Raw genomic sequence first — 12,166 nt, 5'->3', positions numbered from 1 at the left:
ACAATAGTCCTTGAACTATTGGGATCACTGCTGATATTTTAAAGCATTGGAGGTAGCTTTTTATCTTGAAAAAATATAATCTTTTTGAAAAACTTCAAATTGTTTCATTAGTGATTTTTTTTTTTTTTTTTTTTTTTTTTGAGACGGAGTCTCACTCTGTCACACAGACTGGAGTGCAGTGGTGTGATACTGGCTCACTGCAACATCTGCCTCCTGGGTTCAAGCAATTCTCCTGCCTCAGCCTCCTGAGTAGCTGGGATTACAGGCATGCACCACCATGCCCACCTAATTTTGTATATTTAGTAGAGACGGGGTTTCCTCCATGTTAGCCAGGCTGATCTCGAACTCCCGATCTCAGGTGATCTGCCCGCATTGGTCTCCCAAAGTGCTGAGATTACAGATGTGAGCTACTGCACCCGGCCCATGAGTGATCTTTTAAATTTTAGTTAACTTAAAATCTGAATTTTTTTTTGAGACAAGGTCTTGCTCTGTTGCCCAGGCTGGAGTGCAGTGGTGCACTCACATGGGTGAATCTCACAACATAATATTGAACAAAAGTAGCCAGACCTGAAAGAAAACATACAACTCCATATATATAAAATTCAAAAATAAGCAAAACCAATTTACGGTGACAAAAGTCAAGTTAATGGTTACCCTTGACATGGGATAGTGACTGGGAGGACACATCAGGGGAGTTCTAAGATGCAAGTAAGGATGTGTTTATCTTCTTTTTTGAGACAGGGTCTCACTCTGTTACCCAAGCTGGAGTACAGTGGCAAGATTGTAGCTCACTGAAGCCTTGAACTCCTGGACACTGGCAATCCTCCTGCCTAAGCCTCCCAAAGTGTTGGGATTACAGGCAGTAATCCTGTGAGCCACTGTGAGCCACTGTGCCTGGCCAAGGATGTGTTTCTTTTCTTTCTTTCTTTTTTTTTTTTGAGACAGAGTCTTATTCTGTTGCCCGAGTGCAGTGGTGTGATATTGGCTTACCGCAACCTCCACCTCCTGGGTTCAAGAGATTCTCCTGCCTCAGCCTCCCAAGTAGCTGGGACTACAGGCACCCACCACCACACCCAGCTAATTTTTGTATTTTTCAGTAGAGACGGGGTTTTGCCATGTTGGCCAGGCTGGTCTCGAACTCCTGACCTCAGGTGATCTGCCTGCCTTAGCCTCCCAAAGTGCTGGGATTACAGGCGTGAGCCACCGCACCCAGCCGTGTTTTTTGATATGAGTGTGTTCAGTTTGTGAACATTCCTTGAGCTTGCACTGATGGTTGGTGCACCTTTCTGTATGTATGCTATATTTAGTGGTATGCTGGCAAACCAGCTTTCAGGAAAAAAAGAAAAAGAAAGGAAGAAAGAAAAAAAATCCCTGATTTGTACCATTTGTCATTTTCCACAGTGTAAACACTCTCACTGTGGTGAATTTCAAGTTACCAGTGGTTTAGCAACTGGCTCATGAAACTCCTGCTTATTTAGCTATTGGCTCTTGTGAGCTGGTATTTCTACTAAAAACAACAACAACAACAACAATAACAAAAACAAAACAAAACAAAACCCTAGAGCATCTCTCTAGGAAAGGAATTCTCAGTTCTTGCTGTAGATGTTCAGAGATTCTCCTAGTGTCTTGGGGCCTACGGGGAGGGATTGCAACAGGCAGGAGGGGAAAGTTTTGCTGGTCTGACTGTCCACTGCCTCCTAAGTGGCAGGTGGGGACCGGGTTGTGACATTTGTCTTTTTAAAGATGTGCCTTGGGTCACAGTTTTACTTTCCAAAGAGGGCTTCTCCTCTGCATCTTCACTGAGAACAGAGCAGCAGGCTCCCTCCTGAGGCATTTTCCACATTTATGTAGAAAGAGCACCTTACGTGGACTCAGGATGGGAGGTTGAAGTTTCAGCTACTAACATACACTGTGACCTGGTCCCATTCCTTTCTGGACTAAGTTTCCACATCTGTAGTGTAAGACAGTTAGGGTAGAGCCCCAGGGCAAGACTCACAGGCTTGGCAGATGACCTCTTGCAACCAACCTATGAGGTAGGGAGAATCTATTTGCCTGAGTTACCCCATCAGGTACTTGTGATGGGGTCAGGCACAAGGCTGGCACCTGGCTGGCCCCTGCTGGAACTTGGCAAATGCAGGTGGGCCACCTTGCCAAGCTGCCTCTCAACACCAACCTGGGGCTGGTAGGGAAGGGAGAGAGAAGATGTGTTCTCTCCCTGGGCAGTCTGGGGAGAATCCTGCAGGGAAGACTGAGTTAGTTCTGCAACAGTCACTGTAGGATAAACACTCTGAAAAAGAAAGAAAAGAACACATGTTCACTGAGCACCCCTGTGTTCACCAAACCCTCATAGTCACATCGGAAACTAGGTCTAATGATCCCATTTTACAGGTGAAAAAACAAAGGCTCAAAAGATTGAAATACGTTTGCTCCAGCGGTTTTCAAACCTGGGTCTCTTAGCTCTTGCTGTTGTTACTGCACGAGGCCACATTCACCTCCAATCCTCTTCCTTAGGCCCATTCCTAGGGGACACAAGTGCCACCCAGGTATGAAGGCACCCTCAAACTCCTGGGCTCAAGTCATCCTCCTACCTCAGCCTCCCGGGTAGCTGGGTCTACAGGCATGTGCCACCATGCTCAGCTAATCTTTAAATTTTTTGTAGAGACAGAGTCTTGGTATGCTGCCCAGGCTGATCTCAAACTCTTGAGCTCAAGTGATCCTCCTGCCTTGGCCTCCCAAAGTGCTGAGACTACAGGTGTGAGCCACCGCACCTGGCTGGGTTCCCCTCTCTTGTCTTCGAAGCATGCAGGCTGCATGCTTCTGCAGTGACACCTGCAGAGGACAACCAGGCTTTCCCAATCACCTGGGCACAGGTCCAGATGCAGAGCTGAGCATCAGGGTAGCTAATTTAGGGTAGCCCTTGGCAGAGAAACAGAAATGTCCTTACTCATTCCTGTTAGTAGGAAAATCCCTCCCCAATGCACTTGGCTTTGGGGTGCCATGGGTGACGACCCCAGGGGATCATGCTTTCCCTGGCAAGACTTCTAGATACAGAAATCATTTTTCCCTTCACCAGCCCAAGGCTCAGTCTTTTGACCCTTCCCTTCCCCACATTCCCACACTTGCTCCCTGGGTGATTTCATCCCACTTCACAGCACTGAGCGGCATTCACACACTGACAGTCCTCAAATTTACATCCCAAGCTCCAGACTCTTCTCTGAACTCCACATTCATGTACCCAACTGTCTACCCTGTATCTCCACTCCAACGCCTGCAAAATGTCTCAGACAAAACATGTCAAAACTCTGCATCTTGACTCACAGTCCCCCACCAAACCTGCCCATAATATTCCCCATCTCAGCAAATGGCAGCTCAGTCCTTCACATTTCAAGCCCCAAACACTGTCCTTTTTGACCCCTTCCTTCTCATCTGCCCCAAATCCAATGAATTTGCAAATCCTAACAGTTTCACCTTCAAATCTGATCCCATATTGACACTTCCACTATGAACTTCCTGGTCCAAGGTACCATTGTCATTACCTAGACCACTGTCCCTTTTTTTTTTTTTTTTTTTTTTTTTAGAGTCTCACACTAAGAGTCTCGCTCTGTCACCCAGGCTGGAGATTAGTGGCATGATCTTGGCTCACTGCAGCCTCTGCCTCCCGGGTTCAAGCGATTCTCATGCCTCAGCCTCCCGAGTAGCTGGGATTACGGGTGTGCCCCACTGCACCTGGCTAATTTTTGTATTTTTAGTAGAGACAGGGTTTCACTATGTTGGCCAGGCTGGTCTTGAACTCCTGACCTCAGGTGATCCATCCTTCTCGGCCTCCCAAAGTGCTGGGATTACAGGCATGAGCCACCCGGCCTGGACCACTGTCTTAACCTCCTAACTGGTCTACTTGCTTCCAACTGGGTCCTCCTCTAGCCTCTTCTACTACAACCAGGATGATCAGGTCCCTTCTCAGCTCAAACCCCTCCAATGACTACTTGATTAGATGCCAAAGTCCTCCCATGGCTTCCAAGGCCCTACATCATCTGGTCCCTATTGCCTCTGGTACCTTTCCTCTCCTCCTTTCAGGCACTCTGGCCTTCGTGCTGTTAATGGATCAAGCCAAACCTGCTCCTGATTCAGAATCCTCTGCCTAGACCCTCTTCCTCTGGACACCTGTATGGCTCCCTCTCTTCCTTCTAGCAACTTCTGTTCCAGTGTTACCTTCTTGGCGAGCCTGTGCCCTGACCCATCACCTCACTCTGCTTTTTTTTTTTTTTTTTGAGACGGAGTCTCACTCTGTTGCCCAGGCTGGAGTGCAGTGGCGTGATCTTGGCTCATTGCAAGCTCTGCCTCCTGGGTTCACACCATTCTCTTGCCTCAGCCTCCTGAGTAGCTGGGACTACAGGCGCCCGCCACTGCGCCCGGCTAATTTTTTGTATTTTTAGTAGAGACAGGGTTTCATCGTGTTAGCCAGGATGGTCTTGATCTCCTGACCTTGTGATCTGCCCGCCTCAGCCTCCAAAAGTGCTGGGATTACAGGCATGAGCCACCGCACCCGGCCACCTCACTCTGCTTTTTTTGTCTTTGTAGCTCCTCCCCCAGTTTGACACATTAGATATTCATTTGTCTGTTTGTGTCTGTCTCTTCCGGCTATGTCGGCACCATAAGAGCTGGGACTCTGCTTTGTTCAAGGCTGTAACCCTGGCACCCAGAAAGGTTTCAGCATGTAGCAAATGTTCAATAAATATTGTTGAACGAATGAATAAATGAATGGAAGAGGATGCCTGATATCAGGGATGACTGTCCACAGTTTACAACAGGAACCATGATGGAGCGGTGCTGCAGATAACCAAGCCTCAGGCTTCCTTCTGGCTTGTAGAACCCATGGCCAGCTTGAACTGGAGGGCGGCAATGCTCCTGCCACAGTGCCGGGCATTTGGCACATATTAGCTCAAGCCCCCACCTCCCGCTCATGGCAGGTAATCCTCATGGTAACTCTCACAGCACCAGGATACCCCCATTTTACACCTGGGGGAACTGAGGCTCAGGGAGGTCAGGTAGTACACAAATGACATGAGCAAGATTCAAACTCAGGTCTGTGTGCTCCAAAACACAGCTCCAGTTACCCTCTTCTGGGCTGTTGGCGAGAAAGACACAGATCAAGTCAGTGTCCTCAAGCCCCAGTTCCCAGAAAGACCTGCCAACAATTGCAAATTTCACAGATGGGTTAGGTCTTTGCCACCCACTCTCTCTGTCTTCCTCCCCTCCACCCTCCCCCTGCACTGTGACCAGCAGGGACCACCGAGGGACCTGCCTCCAGCCACCTGTGATTGGCTGGCTCCACCTGCAGCCTCAAAGCCCCTCTACAAGCCATGGAGGCTGATGTTCCTCTGGCCTGCAGCCCTCACTTGCCCTTTGTCCTGGAGTGAGGTCAGGAAGGAGGGGCTTGAGGCCTCTCTATGAGGAAAGGGAAGGATCAGATTGGGGAAAATCTAAGTTCAGAGAACAAAGGAAGCTCTGGGGAAGAGCTCAGGAAGCCCTTCCTCGGGGCATGGTGGACACAGGGGAAGAGCCACCCAGCTGCTATCAGGCAGGGCTGCCACCAGGGACAGTGAGCTCACCACCAGGGGACAGTGAAATGCAAGCACTTTGCCAGCATAGAGTGCTCTGCAACAGTTGGAGCTATTAAGACTGCATTTAGTCCTCCAGCCAGGTTGAACGCCCTCTTGCCAGAGACCTGAATATGATATGACTGTGCAATGAAAATTAAGATGAGCGGGCTGGGTGCGGTGGCTCATGCCTGTAATCCCAGCACTTTGGGAGGCCGAGGCAGGTGGATCACTTGAGGCCAGGAGTTCAAGACCAGCCTGGTCAACATGGTGAAACCCCGTCTCTACTAAAAATACAAAAAATTAGCTGGGGGTGGTGATGGGCACCTGTAATCCCAGCTGCTCGGGAGGCTGAGGCAGAAGAATCACTTGAACTGGGGAGGTGGAGGTTGCAGTGAGCTGAGATTGTGCCACTGCACTCCAGCCTGGGTGACAGAGCAAGAGTTTGTATTAAAAAAAAAATTAAGATGAGCTAGCAATAAAATTAAGATGAGCTATCAAATGCCGAGTACTCACTAGCGTCAGACTCTGTGCTAGACCAGAGAACCGTGAGGAAGGGCAGCTAGGATGTTCAGGGGCCATGAAGTCCTGTGGCAGAGTGGATTCCTCACCCCTGCTGTGGCAATGAAGGAGTAGATTCGACTCCACCCTTGTCCTTTTTCCAGCTGTGGTTTGGCTAAGATTGAGCCCTGGACAAACTCACTTGGGGCGTAGCCCTGACCCCACCATTTTCTAGCTGTGCCATCTAGACTAATTTCTTCATCTCCTTGAGCCTCAGCTTCCTCATGTGTGGAATGGGCACACTGACCCCTCCCTTGCAGGAATTCTTCAAGGAAGCAAGGAGGCCACATAAAGAAATGATCATAAGGCCTCGTAAATCCTTCACCTATGATACCTTATTTGATCCTCATAGCAACCCTCAGAGACAGAGCACTGGCTGAAGTCCCTCCCTCCATCCCCTTGCCCACTCCAAAGTCACACTTCAGCAAAGGATGGATAATGGTTTCATTTCACAGGCTAGAGATCATTGGGCAGTGTCTGCATGTGTTCCGGCTCAGTGGGAAAGAGTGCTGCAATTGATTAGTGATGTCTGCTCTGAGCACAGAAGTGGTGAATTCTGCAGTGTGTGCCATCGTTTGCCCTCCTTGCCCTCAAGTCCTTTCTTCTATTGGTAGCTAGGTCTCTGCAGAGATAACTGTCACAATGAGCAGAGCAAAAATCAGCAACATCTGGTCTGAACCCCAAATTCATCTCCAGGAGTCCCTATCTCTCTCTCTTTCCCCCTCTCCCTCAATACAGACCTGTGTAGGGAGAAGGTAGCCAAAAGGACAAGACTTTCAAATTTCTTGAGCATCTTCTCAGTGCCAGGCACCAAGCGAGACTCTCCATGTAGCATGTCAATTTCGAGCACCAAACCAAAAGGGTGCTATTGTTATTCCCATTTTATAGATGAGCAAATTGAGCTTTTTAGAAATTAGGCTGCTTGCTCCAGCTGATAAGAAGCAGGGCCAGGTTGCACTGGAACCCACACACTGTATATCATACTATCTCTGAGGGAGACCCAAGCCCACCCAGAGGCCCTGCCTGGCTGCGATTCCTGCCAGCCTACAGGCAGCCACCATGAGTCCAGCAGAGACAAGCCCCACTTGACTTCTCTGTGGATGATCAGATGCTACCTCCCACCCTTCTTCTTCCTGCTTTGCTACAGACTCAGTCTCTTCTGGGGCCCCCAAACCCCTCCTTCCTTAGATCTGTTCCCAAAGGCCAGAGGGAGGCGGGCTGCCCCATCTTTCAGGGAGCTCCACGGAGCTGCCATCAGCTGGTGGCAGAAAGAGGTTGTGAAGCATCTGTTCTTGGAGCTTGCATCCTGGGGGAGTCCTGGGCCACCTTTCCCAGCTGGGGCCTGATGGAGAAGGCTCCTCCACCTCCAGCCTTCCTGAAGAGCCAGGCTGGTTCTCCTACTCACTCAATGCTTGAGGCAGATCCTCTGAAGGCTGGGAAATGGCTCACAGGCCTGGTATTTGCAGGCAGAGAAACTGCTCTCCCTTTTGCAGCCACTTGGCCAAAACCCCTCTGGGCTGCCCTGGGTCAGGGTTTGACTGCCTCCCGCTTTCTTGTATTTGCCTCCTCCCTCTGCCTTGGTCTTCTCATCTGCCGAATTGAAAGGAGGGAGTTAATAAGAGCTGCTGGCACTATCTCCGTGAGGGGCAGGGATGAGCTGAAATGCCTGAAAGCAAGATGGCATTGAGGGGTGTGGAAGTTGGGGTGTGAGCAGTGTCTAGGAGGGGTCAGCCCAGCCTGGCCGATTAATGCCTGCTGGACTCCTGAGGGGCTGATGGACAAGCCCGCTCCCCCAGGGCCTGCAGCCATGGAAGCTGGCAGACCTGGGTTACAGGTGGGCTGGTGCCGCTCACCTTGCCACCCTGCACTTGGTGGGCATAGCTGTTCACTCTCTCCAGACCTCACGTGCACTGACTCCTAGGGGTAGGGTTTTGCTTGGGACACGTTTGGGCTTGTTTTACCTTCTGCAGACTTTTCTGGCTACTCTTCTAAGCTGGCAGGGAGTAGGGGTGGAGAAGCCCAAATGGAAACAGGCTAGGGCTCCTACTCTAACTTTCCCATTTTGTGGGGGCCTCAGTGTCTTCACATGTACCTGGCAAGCTCATTTTGGGGGCTAAGGAAGTTAAAGCAATTCTGTATGTTTCTAAATGCACAACAGCTCCAGATCTGGAATGAGGAATTAAAAACAGGGGTGTGTGTCCATGTGAGTGCCCTCCTGGGATTTCCGGGTTTCCTTCCTGAGTGTTCCTATGTCTGTTTTGGGGGGTCTGGAGCGCTCGGGGTCCAGCATCCCTCCCAGAACTTGTATGAGGGCCTCTGGTCTGTGAGCCATGGAGGCTGTCCACAAAGCATCTGCTTCATCTCGACTCATTCGCTTGTTCAGTTGCTCAGTAAACACTGAGCACCTCCTATGTGCCAGGCACTGAGCACGGTGCTGCCGGTGAACCGGGAACCCAGCAGGCATGGCCCCTGCTTCCTGGACATTCACCATCCACCGGCGGCACGAACAAGTGAACAAGCAGGAGAGACTTAATGAATGAGCAATTTCTAGATTGGATCTGAAGAGGGGGCCGAGACGGGGGCCAGGTCAGAATCATGATCTGTTGAGCCAATTCAGAACCCCAAGGGTCTCCTTGGGCAGCTGGCAGTGATGGATGTATGAGAGGAGGGGAACTGAGGTTCATTTCCAGATTTCTGACTTGAGCGCCCCAAACCAATAAAGCAAAATCAAGCAAAGCTGGCCTAGAGGGGAAGACAAAGAGTTCAGTTTGGGTCAGGCTGAATCTCAGGTTAGGGGTGGGGGCTGCCCAAGGCAGACAGACAGCAGAAGGAAGAAGGAATAGAAAGCCCAGGAAGAAACTAGGGTGGGAGAGACTGTTGGAAGCTACCGGTCTAGAGGCTGCAGCTGAAAGCAGTGAGGCTGAGAAGGTCTGGGGCATGCACAGCGAGAAGGGCGGGGGCTGCACTGGAGCCCTGGGGGCCCAGCATCCCAGGGCAGGTGCAGGGAGAATACCTGCTCCTCCACCACCACCAAAGGAGACCATGAATGGAAGGTCAGATGGTCTGAGAGGCTGGCTGGAGGACACAGGGAGGACTCTGAGTCAAGGAACCCAAAGCAGGAGAAGTCATCACAAACAGAAGCACCCAGCAGGGACCAGGCACTGTGACTCACGCCTGTAATCCCAGCTCTTTGGGAGGCCAACGCAGGCAGATCACCTGAAGTCAGGAGTTCGAGACGAACCTGGTCAAATGATGAAACCCTATCTCTATTAAAAACACAAAAAACTTAGCCAGGTGTGGTGGTGGGCACCTGTGGTCCCAGCTACTCGGGAGGCTGAGTCAGGAGAATCGCTTGAACCTGGGAGGCGGAGCCTGCAGTGAGCCAAGATCATGCCACTGCACTCCAGCCTGAGTGGCAGCGTGAAACTCCATCTAAAAAAAAAAAAAAAAGAAGTACCCAACAGGGTGAGACGCAGCTGAGAAATGGAAACCATGGAATGGTTTTAACTACACAGAAGTCGATGGGATGTTGGGGTGTGGGTGCACAAGCTGGACTGGAGCCAGACTGAAGCTGACTGTGGGTGCTGGAAGGGGACAGCAGGTGCTTCTTGGACAAGTTCAGACTGGACAATGTGAGAAGAATTTGGCAGAGACGACGACAGAGTTTCCATGGAGCCTCGCAGCAGTCCTGAGCTCTTGGAATCCACTGGGCTTGGTGGACCCCTTTTCCTCAGAGATGTGTCTGGGTCAAAGTCATGGAGGGATCTGGTGGCAGAGTCAGGCGCTTCAGCTTCTCCCTGACCAATGGCCTCTAGCTCCTCCTCCAGGGTGTTTAATTATGTGTTTATTCACTCAACAAACACTGAGTGCTTACTGCATGCTAGGTATTGGGTCTTTGGGGAAGGGGGAATTTCAGAGATGTGCAGGAGCTGCTTCTAAATGGCCTCGAATGTCGGTGACCACACCCTGGAGTCCTCAGGAGGTGGATATGCAGAGGGCTGCCCTGCAGGGATGGCTTCTGTTAGTGAGATGGACCCAGCTTCCAATGGCCTGGGGTTCACCCCAAAAGGTTCTGGAAAGCCCTCCGCACTCAGCATCCCCAGCCTTGACTTTTCCCAGGCTTCTCCATGCTGGGCTGCTCCTGCCTGGCCAGAAGATAGGGCCAAGAACGTGACCATCCCAGCGCTCTGCAGGGCAGGTGTCCCTGGGCTCTGGGGTGCCCTGAATAGCAGCCTCCTCTCCTGGCCTGGGACTCGGGCTTTCCTTTCCTGATCATGCCACAGCAACAGTGACAACAGCAACAACAATTTGTTGAGCCTGTACTATCCATCACTACCCCTCCTCTGGTACCCAGAGCAGCCAGGCCGAGCTCTGCCACCCTCTGGACACCACTCTTTGAACAATGAACCCCACAGCCAGCTCATCCCCCTGGCGTGTCTGGTGATGATCTCACCCAGGTGGGACATGCCAGTGTCCCCTACCTCCCACTGCAGCTGTCCCTTGATATCCAAATGATTTAACAATCAGGGCTTCGACTTTTTGGAAGAGAGGCCCCCACTCCATGATCCATGTAAACAATGGCACAGATTGGAACAGACAATGGCGAGTGGGGGAGGCATTACCCAGAGTGAGCAGGGGAGAGGGGAAAGGGTCCCCCTCTGAGGTTGGGGTCCCTGATTTCACAGACTCACAGTCCTGACTTATCAAGGAGAAGGGATGGGGCAGTCCTGCATGTCTCCCCAAATTATAGCAAGTGGTGGTGGTTTGGGGGGGTTCAGGGAACATCATGGAAGAAAGCAGGTGGCTGCTGTGGGAGAAGTGAAAGGGGCCCTGGGGCAAGGGTGGTGGCATGAGTCGAGTGGGTGGAGACTAGGGGAGAAGTCGAGGGGGCTGCAGTCTTGGACATCAGGGGTACCCCTGGCTGATTCCATCACTTGGCCTCAGGGGCCTCAGGGAGCCATGAGAAGACTGCCAAGGGGCAAGATCATCTACTGGCTTCCACGAATGAGGAACTTCATGGTGGGGATGCTCGGGATGGGTTTCCTTAGGAGAGTAAACCCCAAGAAGTGTGTTCTGGGGAACACCAATCCCATGAAACATTCCTTGTGGTTAATGTTTGAGAGGAGCAGTGGGTTTTCTCTTACCTATGGGAGCCTCACAACACACATCACCATATTATTATTTGTTTTCTAAGACAGAGTTTCACTCTGTCCCCCAGGCTGGAGTGCAATGGTGCGATCTTGGCTCACTGCAACCTCCTCCTCCTGGGTTCAAGCAATTCTCCTCCCTCAGCTTCCTGAGTAGCTGGGATTACAGGTGCCCACCACCATGCCCAGCTAATGTTTACATTTTTAGTAGAGATGGGGTTTCACCATGTTGGCCAGGCTGGTCTCGAACTCCTGACCTCAGGTGATACATCTGCCTCGGCTTCCCAAAGGGCTGGGATTACAGGCATGAGCCACCACGCTGGCCACACATCACCATATTAAAAGCTCAGGAAAGTCCTGCAGGAGCAAAACTTTCTTAACGTGACTCCCGCAGCATTTTCCCCACTTACTTGGCCATGGAGTCTTTTATTTGTGTGTGGGTGTGTGTCATCCCATTAACATCCCTCAGAGGAATTCCGATCCACACTTTGGGAAGGGCTGATACAGAAGAATGGGCCAAAGTGCGATTTTTCAGTTCTCAGGGAGCATCTTGCAGACGTCAGGGGTCTTCCGTGTTGCCCTCTCCCCACCCAGAATGCCACATTAGCCTCTGGTTGGACCCCCGCAGTTCTTTGGCCAAACACCTCAAGCCGTTCTCTGCAGCTCGACTCCAAGCTCTGCCCTTGCCTGGCCCCAAGTGGTGGAAGGATGCGGGGAGGAAACTTACAGGGGCAGGGACGTTTGAAGGACATGTAATCCTTGGAGCAGAACAGCGGAGCCAGCCTGCCCACGGGCACAACTCTGACTTCTCGCAGGGAAGGCCCCTCCACTCACCTGCGGAGACACAAACAGGCAGGTGTT

At 51.3% G+C, this 12,166-nt stretch overlaps 1 protein-coding gene across 1 annotated transcript in view; it reads right to left on the bottom strand.

The window, feature by feature from the left end:
• BEAN1 (brain expressed associated with NEDD4 1) overlaps window positions 1-12,166 on the bottom strand; it is a 59,406-nt gene that overhangs the window by 37,131 nt on the left and 10,109 nt on the right. Inside the window, exon 2 of the mRNA XM_054534031.2 lies at window positions 12,033-12,139. Coding sequence (XP_054390006.1) covers window positions 12,033-12,057 — 25 coding nt within the window. The 5' untranslated portion in view covers window positions 12,058-12,139. The remainder of the gene's footprint in view (window positions 1-12,032; window positions 12,140-12,166) is intronic.

Source organism: Pongo abelii, chromosome 18 (assembly GCF_028885655.2).
Source record: "Pongo abelii isolate AG06213 chromosome 18, NHGRI_mPonAbe1-v2.0_pri, whole genome shotgun sequence".
NCBI classification, from domain to species: Eukaryota; Metazoa; Chordata; class Mammalia; order Primates; family Hominidae; genus Pongo; species Pongo abelii.
Note: the sequence above shows the minus strand (reverse complement) of the source record. Positions and strands in the feature narration are given on the sequence as shown.